The sequence below is a fragment of the Chelonia mydas genome, chromosome 17 (assembly GCF_015237465.2).
Source record: "Chelonia mydas isolate rCheMyd1 chromosome 17, rCheMyd1.pri.v2, whole genome shotgun sequence".
In the NCBI taxonomy this organism is placed as follows: domain Eukaryota; kingdom Metazoa; phylum Chordata; order Testudines; family Cheloniidae; genus Chelonia; species Chelonia mydas.
The window spans coordinates 5,486,350-5,505,620 of record NC_051257.2 but is presented as its reverse complement, the minus strand read 5'-3'; the positions used below and the strand labels follow the sequence as shown (position 1 = coordinate 5,505,620).

The 19,271-nt window shown below is 38.2% G+C and overlaps 1 protein-coding gene across 1 annotated transcript in view; it reads right to left on the bottom strand.

Annotated features, from left to right (window-relative positions):
• Positions 1-19,271, bottom strand: part of LOC102931149 — an 82,505-nt gene that overhangs the window by 50,631 nt on the left and 12,603 nt on the right. Inside the window, exons 5-12 of the mRNA XM_043531076.1 lie at positions 13,278-13,401; positions 9,627-9,795; positions 9,317-9,495; positions 8,921-9,064; positions 8,351-8,512; positions 7,202-7,317; positions 5,327-5,367; positions 3,080-3,183 (exon numbers count right to left, since the gene is read on the bottom strand). Coding sequence (XP_043387011.1) covers positions 3,080-3,183; positions 5,327-5,367; positions 7,202-7,317; positions 8,351-8,512; positions 8,921-9,064; positions 9,317-9,495; positions 9,627-9,795; positions 13,278-13,401 — 1,039 coding nt within the window. The remainder of the gene's footprint in view (positions 1-3,079; positions 3,184-5,326; positions 5,368-7,201; positions 7,318-8,350; positions 8,513-8,920; positions 9,065-9,316; positions 9,496-9,626; positions 9,796-13,277; positions 13,402-19,271) is intronic.

Below are 19,271 nucleotides of genomic sequence, written 5' to 3'. Positions count from 1 at the left end.
GAAGGACAAGGTAACTATCCCTGGTTGTAGCAACCCAGCCGGTATGCACAAATGCAAGCTCATGGTTATTGGGAAGAGTGTGAACCCAATGGCATTCAAAGGGGTGAAAATATTCCCAGTGATATACAGTGGCAACAAAGTCGTTATGGGTAACGACTAATCTATATCTCGAGTGGTTTGAGAAATATTTTGTACCAGAGGCAAGAGCCCACTGCACCTCGGTAGGTCTGGATCTGAAGTGCAAAATTGTGCTGATTCTTGACAGTTGCTCTGCCCACCCTAAAGCAGAGCTGCTTGTCAAAAATAACGTGGTGGGGACTGTATTTACTCACAAACTGTACCTCACTGATTCAGCCTTGTGATCAGGGTATCTTACAGTCCTTGAAGTGTATGTACAGGTCCGAGTTTATGCACCATTTGCTACTATCGCTTAATGATGGGAAGAGTTTGACAACATTTAGGAACGAATTTAACCTCAAGGATATGATTTGGACACTAGCTAGAGCCTGGGAAAGAGTAACTCCATGTAATCTGAAGAATGGATGGCACAAATTGTGGCCAGCCCTAATGTTTGAGGACAGTCCTGACGTCAATGACGAGTCTGATTTCAAGTGTCTGAAAACCAAAAAACTGTTAGTGAGTTAATGGAGTATGCCAGTGGTATGTCCCACCCTGTAGTGCTTGAGCTGGCCAAGGATTTGGGAGAGGAAAATTTACGAGACTGGATGGAAATCGACAAAGATGCACCAATTGCTAATCAAATGACGGATGAAGACATTGTGCAAATGGTACAGCAGGGAAAAAACAAAGATAACGAAGAAGCCAGTGAAGATGATTATGAGGATGTTGCAGAAAAAATTTCTATCGATAAAATGCATTCAGTTGGCAACAAATTTAATAGAAGGATTGGAGAAAAGACATTTCATTTCTGAGCAAGAGATCATGTCTCTCTACATGATACGAGAAAAACTCATTGAAGAAAAACCAAAATATGTGAGACAAGCCAAGCTGGAAGACTGGTTAAAGGTAGCGAAGACGAGAGGTAAGCAGCACTCTACAATTGAAAATCCTGTTGTCTCCACTTCGCCTACCCTGGATATACCTACAGCAGAGACCTAAGATGTAACTCAAATGTAATTTGACTTAGCAGTTATTGTCACATCACTTTGGAAGCAGAATTCAGACATCATTTTAGGTGAAAAGAAAAGGAGTACTTGTGGCACCTTAGAGACTAACCAATTTATTTGAGCATGAGCTTTCGTGAGCTACAGCTCACTTCATCGGATGCTGTAGCTCACGAAAGCTCATGCTCAAATAAATTGGTTAGTCTCTAAGGTGCCACAAGTACTCCTTTTCTTTTTGCGAATACAGACTAACACGGCTGTTACTCTGAGACCTATCATTTTAGGTGAGTAAATTATAGATTTACCTGTATTATTATGTATTTCTTTTTCATATTATTTTGTGTTTTTTATGCTTGATCTACTTATTTGCTTGTGCCAATCCAGTAAAATTGTGTAACAACACTAACACTTTGTTATGCAGAGAGCCAGTAAGCCTTGGCTAGGCAGCATTGCAAGCGTTTATTCGCCTCAGTGGGATAAAAATAAAAAGAGACCCACTCGCTACAATATTGACCTCCCGTGGTTTGGCAAATTCTCTGGTTTGGCACCAATCAGGTCCCAAGGGTGCTAGACTAGAGAGGTTCAACCTGTATAATTATTTTCAGGAAAATGACTCATTTTTCCAATTCATATGCAACCCACACTCCCGCTGATTTTGTGGGAACTTGGGATGTGCACAGAATTAAGTGTTTATTAAAGAAGGGAAGCATTTTCTCAGGATGTATGAAGGATTTGTCCAGTGGTAACTCCCATTAATATTGTTAGGGGCCAAAATCTGCTTACAGTTAAACTTCTGCAGTCCTCCTTCAGTCTGATAATTCAAATCAGTAAATATATAAAGTTAGATCACTAGCTGGTATGAACTTGCACATTTTTCTTGACTTTGAAGGAGAATTAACAGCCTGAGGATCTGGCCATAAATATTTGTTATGGGGTTTGGCATTTCAGATCCATGGATATCAGAGAAGATGCTCTCTTAAAATGCAAAGAAGGTATAAACACCCACTCTATGGGGTTATGCAATCATTGCTTAATTCAGTACTATATTTACTCAATTCACCCATTTTTCTAATTTATTCTTTTTTGTGCTTGTAAATAGTTATGCTCATAATCCTGTTAAGTTTATTATATGCTGGACAAATTTCTCCAGTTGTGGGAAAGGCTTCGTAAAAAAGTAACAGACCTCTGCTAAACCAAACACTTTTCCTTAAGAAATGAAAGACTCCAAACTGCTAGAAACACAGAATTTAGTACATTGTCACAGAACTAAAAAATAATAAGTAAATATTGACTTTTGTAAGGTGAAAAACAAACTTTATTGACCAGAGAGGTAAATATTGACTTGGAGTGAAGCAAATATACAATATGTACTGAAGTTAATGGATCAAATCCTTTAAAGTTTGGCAAAAGAAGATTTGGCCCAATATATGTTTTATTACTTATTTTCCGACAGTCTTCATCAGAAACATCTGGAAAATCTCTCCATAATGGTAATGCATTTCAGCGAGGTAACAGTTTTACCTTAGAAGCTAAAAGACAGATGCACACAGAGGATCAGAAAAAATTAATTATCCTCCTGCGAGGTGAAATAATAGCTTTCAATTAATTTTCTTCAGCCAGTCACAGTGTATTTATTTGCACAAGTGGTCTGACTGGATACCTGGAAAAGACCTCAATTTTATTAACTTCTGAAGAGGTAAACAATAGAAACTCACTGAGTCTTCACAGGACAATTTTCAACCAATCACAATCTAAGGTTTTTCTTATGTAGGTAACAATAATTAATGACAGAGTTCTCTTTATCTGTTGATTTGTTTAGGTCTCTGTTCAGTCAAAAAACATTCTTGATGACAAATAGTCTCAATAAAAAGAGCACTAAACCTTTTTCTTTTGTAAAGTAAAGATTATCACAATGCCTGTCAGAACATACAAGGTATAATTAAATTACCACTTACAGTGTGTGATATCTCAACCTGTGGTACTGGTAAAACTAGCTTCAGTAAAACATCCTTCACTCCAACTGGCAAGATGTCCTGGAAGCCAAGAGAAACCTTTCCAGCTATCAAAACAAATTACACCAAAGGTAATTAGCCAATGTAATGTTTAAATAGTTTGATCCTTGATTATAAATTAGGTTAGTCAGAGCCTTTGGTGGCTTCTGAGCCCAAACAAAAGTATATTACACTTTTACCTATTAAATTAAAGAACAAAAATTGTTTTCTTCTTGCTGTAAGGAAAGTCACAAAGGTTAAATTACAAAGAATCAAATATAGTAGATCAAATATAATACTTTAAATAACATTTCTAAGTCTCAGATACTGAAAGATATAATATCATTTTACAACCACAGAATGGGTTCTAGCTGCAGGGTGAAATGTTTAGATTTTGGGTAATGTCTATTTTACACAGAACAACTTATATGAATTCCATAAACAGGGCAGTACAATCTTTTCCTACAGAAGTTTTGGTCAGGATTAAGGCCAGATCCGAGAGAGAGAGAGAGAGCGTGTGTGTGTGTGTAAGATAGAATTTAGATCTGTTTATTAGTTCTTTCCCTGTTTAATGGTTCTGTCTTGTAAAATGTAAGGGTTTAAAGAATCAGGCTCTTAGACAGACGAAGAATTTTTGTTACTGAAAAATTTGAAGGAAAAATTATACTGTAGATTCACCAAACTTTTTTAAAAACATGCCCACTAGAGAACTCTAATGTCTTACATAGTATACTGTCAGTATGATACATCATCTGACTGATATACCTTTGTATGCATCTCCCATAGCAGCAATTAACCCACCACTCCCAAATGTCTCAATGCCAGCTTCACATATTAGAAATAACTATTTTAACAGCTACTATCAGTGTTATTCTGCAGCTATAAGAAAAGACCAGTTCAGACTACTACTTTATTCTAAGAACCACCTACAGACCATAGAAGTCCCTCTTTCCTGTAGAGGGACACAGAGGATGAGCACCCTCCTGTGCAGCAAGCAAAAATTACAACTATTTTCATCTGCTCAGGGAGCCAAAGACTCAAGGGTCTGATTTTCCTCTCACACCAGTTTTACACTGATGTAATCCCACTGATTTTAATAGAATTACTTCTGATTTATAATGTTTTAAGTAAAAGGATAAGATGGAAGATTTTCATACTGTAGCATATAGTGAACTGGAAAGATTACTTAACATTTCACCAAACTGGATAATGTTTTTGCATTTAAAAAAAAAATGCAAACATCTGGCTTGACTTCAACAAGAGCTTTGCCTGATATGACCCACAGGATCGAGCTCTAGAGATGAAATCCTGGCCCCACTACTGTCAATGTGAGTTTTGCCTTTGATGTCAATGGGGCCAGAATTTCACCCTATACATTTATCAGTCTTAAACACAAAATATAGCCAGAATTTTCAAAAGTGGCCACTGGGTTCAGGTCCCTCAATTATGGGAGCCTTGGACCAGTTTTCAGATGTGCTGAATCCCCACACCGCAAATTGAAATCAACGGAAGCTGTGGGTGCTCAGCAACTTTAAAAATCAGGACTCAGTTGTGAGAAGGCCTGAATACAGAAATTGAAGCATCCAAAATTAGAGGCCATTGTAGAAAATCTGGGCTTCTTGGCAAAATTTTAAAATCCTCAAAAACAAACTTACACTGAAAATTTTGAATTTTGCAGAAATCTTCTAATTACATGGAACATTATTTTCTTAGGAATACAACAGAAGAGAAATCTGATGAATATTCAGGACCATTCTACTCTTCTGCAAACTTTTACATGGAAGCAAGTTTAAACCACAATAACTGACTGTCTTTTCCATATATTTTAAAACATTTCCTTCAAATTTCACCAAAAGGCATGCAACTTTTCCAGTTTTAAAGAAGAATAACTCCTTTTACGCATTCCTTTGAAAAATGCATATATTGCAAAATTCCAGCATTTATTGGTAGGAACACTATAACAAAGATTAAAGACTTAATCCTGTAATCTGATTGGCACAGGCAAACCCCTCTGTGGAGCACCATCAGGATATAGGACTGGGGCCTAAGACACTTTCTTCTAATATTTTTGGCGAGAACAGAAGGTTTAAATGAACTTTTAGAAGTAAGCTGTACTTTTCATTATATCTGAAATCTTGCCTATGATACAAAAGTTATTAGGTACCAAAGGCATGCTCTTAAATAACAGCATGAACACAAACAGCTACATACCTTCCATTGAGCTGGGCCTTGGAGACAGATCAGCAAGTGGCCTGCACATATAAACATTCATAATTTAATTCTCTATTTTCAGTGCATATAGCAATAAGCCACACTCTGAATTAAATTCTCATTTGAAATACTTTTGCTCATTAAAGTATTTTGTTGACTGCTACAAAAAGAAACAAAGCAACCCAACTATCTATTTATATTAAAAATGTTTCCACATACCACATAGAAGGCATTTCCAGACATGAAATATTCATTATAAATGAAAGGTTTAGTACTGCCCTCCCTAATTTATGAGTCAAATGAGATACTGTTTCATACAGTCCTTCAAAGTCCAAATGTTATGAGGAAGATCCCATGACTGAAGAAATGTAGGAAGAAGTAACACAGTAGGGGGTAGGTCAACATTATAACATGCACCATTCCTCTGCACTATGTGAGTATGCCCACATGAATCTGACAGTGCTCTTAGGCCATGTCTACACTACCACCCATGTGGGGGTGAAAAAAAAACCACACCCCTGAGCAATGTAAGTTTCACTGGCTTAAGTGGTAGTGTGCACAGTGCTACGTCAGTGGGAGAGCTTCTCCCACTGACATAGCTACCGCCACTCATTGGAGATGGTTTAATTATGTCAACAGGAGAGCTCTCTCCCATCGGCATAGAGCGGCTACACAAGAAATCTTACAGTGGCACAGCTGCATCGGTACAGCTATGCTTCCTGCTATAAGGTTTCATGTGTAGATATAGCCTTAGGACAGCACCTGAAAGCAACACTGCCAAGAATAAAAACACAGCATCAAGACTATGACTGCCCGATATTGTGATAACAAGGTAGGAATGACATGCGAACCTGCAAGTCTCACTATTTCAGAGGGCCTGAGCATTTTTTGAGCGCTTGAGAGCGTATCTGTGATAGTTATCTTTAGGTTTATGTTTTGTTTTCTTTCCAGTAGGTCAGACATGTGCCAGATGGAATGCAGAGGATACGCCTTCCTTTAACCTTTCCTCCCCCATTAAGGCATGCATTGTAGCTGCAAATCTCCAGTCAAGAGTCTGGATGAGGTTCCTTTTGAAGGCTATCAATAATGTCCATAAAATTAGATAAGAGAAGTCACTGCAGAACCCTCCTTCTCACCCATCTCCAACACAAACAGAGGTTTGCTCTACCTTTACACAGTGCATACAGCTTCCTTTGATCTGTGGTGTAAGAAAACAGCTTTCTTCTTTGCAAAAAGAGAAGGAGTACTTGTGGCACCTTAGAGACTAACCAATTTATTTGAGCATAAGCTTTCGTGAGCTACAGCTCACTTCATCGGATGCATCTGATGAAGTGAGCTGTAGCTCACGAAAGCTTATGCTCAAATAAATTGGTTAGTCTCTAAGGTGCCACAAGTACTCCTTTTCTTTTTGCGAATACAGACTAACACAGCTGTTACTCTGAAACCTTTCTTGTTTGGTGGTTCAGAGTGCTAATGCTAGGCCATTTTATCTACCTAGGCACTTAGATACTCACAGCAGTATTTGCCTTCAGCTACATTTAACTTTTATCTGTAACATGAATATTACCAAGTCTAATGAATATATATGGCAGGTTAACAAACTAGGCCCCAGTTCAGCAATGTACTTAAGCACTTGCCTAACTTTAAGCACATGATTAGTTCAACTAGTACAAAACGACAACTCGTTTGCTTGAAGTAAAGCATGCACTTTAAGTACTTTGCTGAATTGGAGCCCTACCACACAGTCTACAAAGTATTCAATATAGTTTTATGAAGGTGGGTTTTTTTGTTTTTTTTAAAGGCAGCCCTTTAATTTCAGCAGCATGTTTCCAATCAGTACATCCTTGTATCCGTAAAGCAAGGGAAGTTCTCTACCTTTGATTCGGCCTGCTAAGCCCAGGGATGTCAGCTGGTAAACCACCTTGCTGAAGATGAATCCAGGCCCTTTGAATATCAGCTGTAAGAAGATGACAACCATGGAACAAAAACACCTGAAAAGGAAAAAAAAATAATAGAATTTTCACTACTGTACATGAAACAGATCTGTTAATATTTTATGGATTCTGAGAATATTTCCTGGCTGGAAGTAACGTTGTTATTTTTTGTTAAAAATATGTTTTAAGAATGCACTATAACCACAGAAAACTGCCTTGACTTTACTTCCTATGCTCGTTATTTTGCTTACAGCCTAAACTGCACTCATTCAAAAAGGCTTTATTTTTGTTTTCCAATAAAAACTCAACAATTCCCATTTACTCTAGTAATTTCTTCATTTTTAGTAGGAATTTCAAGATTTTTACCTTTTAAAGGGGTGCTTAATTAGCTTTTGACCTAAAAATTTAGATTTTGTTTTTTAAAAAGCCAAACAAATTAAAATAGTGGCCCAAATCTCAGTGGAGCCTTTTACACTGGTCTGGCAATCCCTTAGAGTTGGTGTAAATGTAATTTGACTTCAGTAGGACTGAAACATAAGCTTAAGTGCTTTGCTCATTAGGGATGGATTTAAATATGTGTTTAAAGCTGAACATGTGCTTAAGTGCTTTGAATTAGGGCCTTAATGAGAAACATTTTGGTGCAACCTACAATGCAATTGCTGATGCTAACAAATATTGCAGGGTGTATTCTCCATATTCTGTAGAAGCAGTACTCTCATTAATGTTAAATGGAAATTTAGCAAGTAATTCAAGGGAAGTATTGACACCCCCAGGCCTGGACTAATACACTTCAGACGAAATTTGGTTCTCAGTTATGGCTATGCATCCCCACTGAAGTCAGTAAGGTTGCATAGGTGAAACAGACCACAATTTTGCCCATAATTTACTTGCAAATCTCAAAAAATTATATACATAAAAATGTGCATCACAATAAGAAAACTCCAATGGAATTTTCTGCTTTGAAGGAACCAAATGTTCTTGAAAAACTATTTTAAAAAAATCTTTAAATAAAAACATGTCTTTGGTGATTATTTTTATCAACAGAATAGATAATTAGTTGAAAGGTAACATGAAGCATTGTTGTATGTACCTCTCTTATAGCTGGATAATCATTGGCAGCCATTAGTGAATCCTTTAATAGCATAAGGATTGAGAGACTGAAATTCTCCATCACCTTTTGATTCCAATCTTGCATGTACATTTGATCCCAAATCAACAACACTGCAGGAAAATCCAGTATACTCACAAAACCCTAAACAAAATTATGAAATTTATTGTATTAAAAATATATTAGGCAATTTCTAATTTGTAAAACACCACCAAATCTTGCTCTTCCTACTCACACAGGTACCTGTATGGTTTAACACTTTGTTAATAATACGCAGAAACAAGCTTCAGATTGTTAAGGTAGGTGGGCAGTGTTTGACAGAAAAAAACAGTGTTTGTCCAGCATGTAGCACAATGGGGTCCTGGTCCACAACTTGGGCTCTTAGATGCTATCATAACATATATAAAACAATAATAATAATAATAATAACAACTACTCCAGATGCAATCAGTGTTACTTCTGATTTACAACAGTGTGAGTGAGACAAGAATCAATCTCTGCATTTGTTTTTTGGTTTTTTTTAATTCATTCACATAAATTAGGATTTCTTACTTCACCCATCCATTTTCTGAGGAAAATGACTGGGCTTGCCAGCAATTCCTTGGTTAGATGTTTGTTTTGCTCAGATCTGTCTGTGGCTGTGTACAGTTCTTGAGCTTTCTCTCTTTCTCGAACTATCAACTCCACCAGGAAATCCTGCAAAGAAAAAAAAAAGAATATATTAGATTGGATATGTTATAATATAGAAAAATCAGAAACATTATCCCCAGAGATAAAAAGCTATCTATGTATATTTCAAGATCATTTAATAATTTTCCTAAATCATATTTAAAAGTACAACTTTATTCCATATGCTGACTTTTACTACAGCAAACATTTTATTTTAAACTTCTGCAAGTAGCATAAATATAAAAGACTCTATAGTTAAAAAAAATCAATAGATTATACTTTTGGTTCAACTGCAAAATTCTTTCTGAAACACTGTTGAAGATGAGTGAAGAATTCAGTGTCCTCTCTCTCCAGAAGGCTCATCATCCACTCAGCCATTGCAAAGATCTCTGTCCATGATGGGAATAAGTTTTGATGTAGGAAATGTAGGTACATAGCCAATTCATAGGGATGTTCAGCTAAAAATTAAAATATTTATTAGTTTATAGAATAGTGAAAATATCTTTGTCAAAGCCCTGAGGATTCTTTATCATCTCCTAAGAAAAGTGATATAGGTCTAAAGCAATTTTCTGTGATTTAATTTACTTACCTGTAGGCATTATTTGCTTAAATGCCATTTGCAAAGGAAAAAGCCAATAGATTAGGTAGGGTTCATATGTGCCACTGAAAACATACAGAACATTTAAGGTTTTGCTGGTCTCTGAAATCTTTTGTTTATTTGTGGCAAAAGAATGCATACAGGGTGTCTTTTCATATTTCTGTTGGGTAGAAGGAAAGAAACGTTAAATATTTTAAATTAAAACAATGTTTCTAAGGAATAATATAAATTAATATATAAATTAATATATAAATATATAAATTAAGTAAATGCAATTTCATTTTGATATTTATTTCAGTCAGAATGTACAAGCTCTAACCATTACAGAACTGGATTCAGCTGTATTGATATTCACTTTGTGTGATGTAAACCTAGGGTTTAAATACTAAAAAAGTCACTCCTTTACAGCCCTCTTAACAGTTCTAGAAGAAGGAAGTTGTTCTTTGGAGAAAGCAATGGCTGAATACCAGATTGGAAGAAATCTTGACCATCACAAGAATATGGTAGATTAATTACAGAGGCTTTAGGCATGGTCTAATTCAGTGGTTTTCAACATTTTGTCATTTGCAGACCCCTAAAAAATTTCAAATGGAGGTGCAGACCCCTTTGGAAATCTTAGACATAGTCTGCAGACCCCCAGAGATCTGCGGACCACAGGTTGAAAACCTGGTTTCATTAAGTGCATGCACAGTGTCATCTGTTTGGGCTGTGCCTGAGCTGTCACCTAGTGAGGTGGTAGTTTAACTTTTTGTTCATTGAATCACTGAGTATTTCTTTTCACAATAAACCTTTCAAATAGTCATTCATATTTTCTCTTCTTTCTTTATCTCTTGTGCTCTCAGGTGCACAATAGGACATCAACCAGTTTCTGCCATTTATTTCAGTCATGTGCTAGTCTGTTCGGGCTTCTCACTGTCATGCTGATGGATTTGGCTTCTTTTGATACTGTTAGGCATAAATGTTTCTCTAGGTTTCCCTCTTTTTCTCTTCCATATTATCACTTGTTGTGGAAATTGTGTTGGTGGCCTCTTTAAAGCATGTCCTAAATAAATCCATCCTCATTAAATTTCCAGATTTGCTCTACTTGGAATTCTGATGTTGCAAAATACTCTTTTCAATGCAGTGATACGTGTATATAGATATATGTATATGAATATGTGTATATATATCTATCTATCGATCTATCCATATATCTTTGATCTTATCAATGAATCTTGTTGTAGATTTCAGTGACTCTGGTTCATAAAGGCAGACAGACATAATGGAAGTGTTAAAAATACATAGTTTTATGTCAGTGCCAATCATGCTACTATTCCAAATCTTTTCAAGTTTAATTGAGGTTGTTTGCTGCTTTTGATATTCGTTGCTTGACATCTAGCATAGCGTCATCATCGTTGCACATTTAACTCCATAGATTAGTAAAATTACTCTTCTTCTAGTGTTTCTTTGTTCACACTAATGGTAACTTCTGAGACACTGATAGCCATATTTCTCTTCCCCTTGTTGATGAACAAACCAACTTGTTTTGCTGTATTTGCCAAAAGTTAGGTCTTTTCTTCCATTAAGTGAATTGTTGAACTAAGTAGGACAATGTAAATCAGCAAAAAAGAGGTAATACAATTGTGTTTTATCATTTGTCCATAAAATTCTTTGGTTGCCTTCTGTGGTTACTTTCCTCATGACATAGTCAATGACCAGTGCAAACAATAGTGGGGACATAATACACCCTTACCTTACTCCAGTTGTCACTGCATTGGCTGATATTGTCACCATCTCTGACTGCACATTCAGCATTATCATATAGATCCTTGATTAGTCTAATTATTTTTGCTGGTATTCTGTAGTGTGACAAAATTTGCCAGACTATCTCTGTGTATGCTGTCAAAAGCCTTCTGCACAGCTATAAAATTTATCACAAGAGGTGCTTGCCACTCCACTCTTGTTCCATAATATGTCTAAGAGCAACAATATGGCCTGCACATGATCTCAGTGGTCTAACACCTGCTTGTTCCTCTCTAAGTTGAAAGTCTATTTGTTTCTTGATACATTACCAGATGTTACTGCAAATTGCTCTCCCAGGCACCAAGAGGAATGTGATTTTTCTCCAGTTACAGCAGGTGATACCATCATCCTAAGGCCTCTCTTCCACTGGGTTGGGTTATTTTCTTTATTCCATATTCTATCTAAAAACACAAGGAAATTCTGGAGGGCTCTTTCATCACTTGCTTTGGGAATCTCTCCAGTAACATTATCCTCTCCAGCTGCTTTCTCATTTTTTAGTATACTGATGGCTTTTCTAACTTCTTCATTTGTAAGATCTCCTAAATCAATATCAAGCTCTAGTGGTAGGTCATCATCAAACATTTCTAGTAGTTTGTTTGTGCATGGTCTATTTAAAACAGCCTGAAAATGTTCTGCCTATCTTTTCTGTTGTTATTCTACTAAGAGTCTTTCTGTTTGCATCTTTAGTAGGGCCTCCGGTACTTCTAAAGGTTCCTGTTAGCTATTTGATTGCCTTATACAAGGTTATAAGGTCACCTCTTTGGCTACCTCTTCAGCCTCTTTACATTTTCTATCAATATATGCCCTTTTATCTCTTCTAGCATTCCCTTTAACCTTGCTGTCTAGAGCACTGTATTCTTCTTGCCACTTGCTTGTCTCTTCACATGACTTAGCATTCATGAGTTTTTGCTTTACATTTCTTCTCTTTTCCGTAGCTGCCCAAGTAGTATCGCTAATCCATTCTTTCCTTTTAGATTTCATTGTTATTAGACCTGTCTTTGAACTTTGTAGATAGCACTCTCTGATGTTTTCCCATAGAGTATCAATGTTTTGGGTTTCTTCACTTAAGTCCATTAGAATACTGAACCTGTTCTTCAGTTCAAGCTGAAAAGCTTTTTTTGTATTTGGGTCTTTTAATTGTGCATTGCTGATGCACAGTTGTCTTTTAACCTTCCTCATCCTCTTTAATTTGATCTTCAATTTAGCAACACAAATGTTATGGTCACTGTGCCCTCATCTGCTCCTCTGCACACATGCACATCTGCCAAAGAACTGCAAAACATTCTTAAAATGTAGAAGTGATTTATCTGGCTCTTTGCAGTAGCATCTGGGGAGTTCTATGTCACTTAATGGGTTTCTTTATGAGGAAATATTGTTCCACCTATCACTAGTTTGTTCACGCTGCAAATTACTTTTAGAATAAAACTGATGTTCGGTTTTATTGTGAGTTATAGATCGCTGAATTATTTAATGGCACTATAAACAGTATGTTTCTCTCTACTGTAAGAATCACTTTCAAGTGTGCAAGAAGACAAAGTTTACTCCATCTTGTGGACTGGTTGAAATCATACGCTGGTGTTTGCAATGATATTCCAGAATTCAGTAACCAACCAAAGGAGCCAGCTAGGAGAACATTAGCAAAATGATTACCAATTAAGGATAGGAGAAGAAAACCCCAGAAGTTACCTGATATTTGGAAATATGCAACAGAATGGTAGTATTGCTATGACCAAATGAATATGGCTTTAATCACCATTACATAGTGCAAATATTCATTATGAAGTGCTCAGGACAAGGAGTAAGAAAATATAGAATAAAAAATTAAACTATAAAAGCCAGGGTTTACATTTTCTGACTAACCTCCACAACTGCATTTTCAATAAGGCCTGAAATTGGTGATCGGGTGGCACTTCTAATTTTCAGTTCAGCAATTCGGTGCTCCACTGTTCGTCCAAACTTCACTCTAGCTTCTCTCTTGAGAATTCTGAGAAGGTGAAGCACTGATTAATTTCCCTGATTACATATAATTTTCAAAAGCTTGTTATGAACTGAGATGAATTGACATAAAAATACTTGGTACCTAAAAGTATCCAAAATACTCACTCTATACATCAGCATTCAGACACAATGCAGACTATTATATTGTGATGCAGTAGTTCCAGAAATGCCCATTCATCATGTCAATGAGCTATTCTAGAATATGCCCCTTTCACAGAGAATTCAAACTTTCTGGAAATGATGGAGGGTGGGGTGGAAACAATAATACACAAAGGGCCAGATCCTCAATTGGCATAAACAGACTATCAAATTACAAGAGCTGAGGTTCTGGCCCACAGCATGTATCTGCTCAGGACTCTGCTGGATGCACATAAGTCCCATTCAAGTCAATGAGAGATGCATGTGCATAACCAGGGACACAACTCAGCCCTATATTTGGAAATCACTCAAGCATAAAATTACTAGACTTTTCCATGGGCCTCCAAAAAGCCACATCTTCAAAGATATCAGTACTTTATCAAACCAGAATCCAGTTTTCTGCATTGATTCTTCACTGAATACAGGGTCAAGTTCAAGGTCTATGAAATGATAGTCAAAGCCCTCCGTGAGATTGGCCCTACCTTCCTGAGATAGCACCACTGCATCCATGATTATGACCTCCCACAACATCTGTGTTCTGCAGAACAATTAACCTGACAATCAACTGGGAGTGGCTCATGTACTCATGAGAGAGAACTTTGATAGGAGTTGGACCTATGAATTTTTTTCTGTCAAGGGATAACAAGAACCACTGATCTCACAGCTTTTAGAACAGAATCAAAATACTTAACTGTTTTCCTCTCGGTAATTTACACGCGTGCACACACATACACACAGACAAAATCCACAAACAAACAAAAACATTTATAAAGTAATAAAATTATTTCCCCAGAAGGGAGGAAGAAACAGAGAAAAAGACTTATTTTTCTTTTAAAATATTTGGGAGGCATGAAAGTAGACCTGGATAGAAATTTTTCAACAGAAAATGCCAATTAAACGAAATTGAAATGTTCTGCAGGAATGTGATGATTTTGACAAAATTCTGATGGAAATCAGGCAGGTTTTGACACTTACCTGGTTTCCTGCTAGCTCACCTGCCCAGCTCTTCAGCAGTCCTCTGTGCAGTCAGTTTTTGGAGCAAGGCACAGAGGGGGTTGAAGAGATGGGTGGGGTAAGCAGGTCTACCACCAAGCCAGTTACCAGCTGTTGCCAGAAGGGGTACTTCTACATGCAGAGCCAGAGGCAGGTGCCAAGGCTGCTTCAGAGCTAAGCAAGCAGCTACAGATTGGCTCCATGGCCTGATTTCCTCCTCATGCCCCAGTGTCTGTAGGTCTCCAATGCTCCACCTTCAGTCACTTGAACTCAGAGCAAAGAAAAGCATTTACCCCACAGGCAAAGGTTCTCATTCATTTCAGGGGGAGATCTGACTGAGAAAGGTCTGATTTGGCCCACAGTTTGTTGCCTAGAAGTTGCTGTGGGTTGTTCCATTTACACCTGCTCTTGTTTCATATTAGAACATCAAGTGACTACAACATGGGAGGAGTTGAATTATAAAAATTCATTTGAATGAAAAGTAACATTGTGATTACAGAGATCTAGGCAGGCAGAAACTGAAAGTGTCCTGGAGCCAGTCAATTAGTAGTCAAATGTCACTAAACTGCTTCTGCATTTCTTGGATATTCCAAGAGGTGGGAGTTAATACAAACTTCAGAGAGGAACCGCTCTCCTACTTGTATTTCAAGATGATGTTAAGGTGGTATTATTCTCAACAGTTTGAAGAACATTTGGGCTAATTTCATGTCAGAGAATCAGGGATTACTTTGAATATATTAATAGTCCAAGAATTAGATGGCTGCAGTTACTAACACCACCACAATATTTTTCAACAGAGGAAAACAATAAATACTTACGTTATGCTTTCAAACTTGTCAACTTTTGTATCTGCTTTTAGAAGTTTATCAGTCCAGTGTCTTTGGAAGTAATTTTCCACTTAGTCTTTCACACACAGTTAACAAACTATCATAATCTAATGAGATTATGGCACAGATTGAGTCTCCCAGTATATCACTTGCTGAGCAATTTAGAATAGGTGAGGGTATGTCAGGACCAATATGCATCTTGTCTGTAACAAATATAAATAGTAAATGACTAATGAATTATAGCTACCTTTTCCACTCCTTCAAAAAGTTACCAATGGCAGTATCACCAAAAAATAAAATGGAAAGGCATATCTAAAATAGAACTGTTTGTTTAAGAAATCAAATATTTGAACTTCATTTGCTTCAAAGCAGAGAGTGCTGGAGGACTATAGATATAAAATTCACAATAAGAACAGTTACTTACCTGTACAATAACTAAAAGGAGTACTTGTGGCACCTTAGAGACTAACAAATTTATTTGAGCATAAGCTTTCGCGACTACAGCTCACTTCATTGGATGCATTCAGTGGAAAATACATTGGGGAGATTTATATACATAGAGAACATGAAACAATGGGTGTTATCATACACACTGTAATGAGAGTGATCACTTAAGATGAGCTATTACCAGCAGGAGAGCGGGGGGCGGGGGGGGGACTTTTGTAGTGATAATCAAGGTGGGCCATTTCCAGCAGTTGACAAGCACGTCTGAGGAACAGTTGGGGGTGGTGTTTATGTGACCATTGCTTATTAGCACCATAGTGTCCAGGAAGTGGATCTCTTGTGTGGACTTGTCCAGGCTGAGGTTGATAGTGGGATGGAAATTGTAGAAATCATGGTGGAATTCCTCAAGGGCTTCTTTTCCATGGGTCCAGATGATGAAGATGTCATTCACTTCCTGGACACTATGGTGTTAATAAGTGATGGTCACATAAACACCACCCTATACCGGAAACCTATGACCGCTATTCCTACCTACATGCCTCCAGCTTTCACCCTGACCACACCACACAATCCATTGTCTACAGCCAAGCTCTACGATACAACCGCATTTGCTCCAACCCCTCAGACAGAGACAAACACCTACAAGATCTCTATCAAGCATTCTTACAACTACAATACCCACCTGCTGAAGTGAAGAAACAGATTGACAGAGCCAGAAGAGTACCCAGAAGTCACCTACTACAGGACAGGCCCAACAAAGAAAATAACAGAACGCCACTGGCCTTCACCTTCAGCCCCCAACTAAAACCTCTCCAATGCATCAAGGATCTACAACCTATCCTGAAGGACGACCCATCACTCCCACAGATCTTGGGAGACAGGCCAGTCCTTGCTTACAGACAGCCCCCCAACCTGAAGCACATACTCACCAGCAACCACACAACAGAACCACTAACCCAGGAACCTATCCTTGCAACAAAACCCGTTGCCAACTGTGTCCACTATCTATTCAGGGGACACCATCAGAGGGCCTAATCACATCAGCCACACTATCAGAGGCTCGTTCACCTGCACATCTACCAATGTGATATATGCCATCATGTGCCAGCAATGCCCTTCTGCCATGTACATTGGTCAAACTGGACAGTCCCTACATAAAAGAACACATGGACACAAATCAGACGTCAAGAATTATAACATTCAAAAACCAGTCGGAGAACACTTCAATCTCTTTGGTCACTCGATTACAGACCTAAAAGTGGCAATTCTTCAACAAAAAAACTTCAAAAACAGACTCCAACGAGAGACTGCTGAATTGGAATTAATTTGCAAACTGGATACAATTAACTTAGGCTTGACTAGAGACTGGGAGTGGATGGGTCATTACACAAAGTAAAACTATGTTTACTGAAACATCCCCATGTTTATTCCCCCCCGCCCCACTGTTCCTCAGATGTTCTTGTCAACTGCTGGAAATGGCCCACCTTGATTATCACTACAAAAGCTCCCCCCCCTTTCCCCCCCGCTCTCCTGCTGGTAATAGCTCACCTTAAGTGATCACTCTCTTTACAGTGTGTACGGTAACACCCATTGTTTCATGTTCTCTATGTATATAAATCTCCCCACTGTATTTTCCACTGAATGCATCCGATGAAGTGAGCTGTAGCTCACGAAAGCTTATGCTCAAATAAATTTGTTAGTCTCTAAGGTACCACAAGTCCTCCTTTTCTTTTTGCGAATACAGACTAACATGGCTGCTGCTCTGAAACCTGTACAATAACTGTTGTCCTTCGAGATGCATTAGCCACATATGCATCCCACTTCAGGTGTGTGTGCCCAGCGCACTTGTGCCAAATACTTCTAGTCAGCAATACCCCATTGGGATGGCATATGCACCCTGAGGGTCCTCGTACCTCCAACTGAGGGAGGAAAGTCCTCTCAGTTCCTGTGCACCAGAATCTTTGCGACATTAGACTCCGAAGTAGTGGGGAAAGAGGATGACTCATGGAATGTATATGTGCACAATAAATCTTGAAGAACCACAGTTACTGTACAGGGAAGGAATGGGTTCTTCTTTTTGGAGTACCTGTGCACATATATTTATTCCATTTCAGGTGATTACCCAGAAGAATTCCTTAGGTGATGGGAATTTGGACTGTACTTAAACAAAACTGAAGAACACATTTCTCAAAGCCTGCATCAGCTCTGGAAGCTATTGTGATGGAATAATGTTCAGCAAATGTGTGAATAGACAACTGTGACTCAGGAACTCTGTGGTACCAGTTGGCAGATGGCATAAGGGCACATATGGGTTTACAGGGATCGCCTGGGGCAAGTATCTACATACCAAAGGGTGGAATGTAAGGACTCTTCTGAGAGCCAGTAGCTTACTGGTTGTCATAATCATTGTGAAATGTACGTATGGATAATATTTAAGAAGTTATTTATCTCTACCTGAAATAATGTTCTTAAAGCCTTCAAGTTAAAGGCCAGTCACTAGAAGGTGATATGCAGGTTCTGTTCAAGCAGGGACTAGTAGATGCTTCTCTCTCTGGGTGGTCATTATGTACTGTGCATCTCACAATGTAAGTTTATTTTTAGTACTGACCACAATGTATCTGTGACAGAACCTGGACTCTGACTGGCCCTGAAACAAAAACAGTGACATTTTCAGTTTTGTCTGGTTGTGAAGAGGGTGACACTGGAATATCCCCATTTCTGGACTACTAGACTCACTATGCTGTTTTCAGTGACCACTTGTGATTTTCCTGGGATCTCCTGCTGAGGTGATCCGCGAGAACATTCTGCACCCCAGGAAGGTAACAGGCTTTGAGGGTACTGCACCCTCAAATGCAGAAGTACTAAACTTGTACCATCTCCAGACATGGAGGACTGGACCTTGCTCCACCCTGTTTGTTGAGGTACAACATTGTAGCTGTGTTGTCCATCATCACCCAGATCTGAAGAGTTCTGTGTAGCTCAAAAGCTTGTCTCTTCTACCAAAAGAAGTTGGTCCACTAAAAAGTATTGCCTCACCCACCTTGTCTCCATCACTAGTATCATCAGGTACTTGATGGAGGTGAGAAAAACTTTGCATGCTCAGTGTATGCCCCTTAAATCCAAGAAGTTTATATGGAGGGATGATTCTTTGATGAACCATATAGCTGGAAGAAGAGGAGTGTAAAGTACCCCCCAGCAAACGTTCTGCAGACTCATCTACCAGTACATGGATGATAGAACTTGAGCAAGTAAATGAATCAGGATGTCCAGAGGGTACTTGTTTGGTCAATCCACACATCTCCACCAGCTTTGCATACATTGTAAGTGAAGTCTAGCATGCTGAGTCACGTATGTTCAGGATGCCACATGCCCTAACTGCCTCAGACTAGATTTCTATTGTCCTTGCATGAACTTGCAGACTGGTACACAAGTTTAGCATGGACTAGAACCCTTC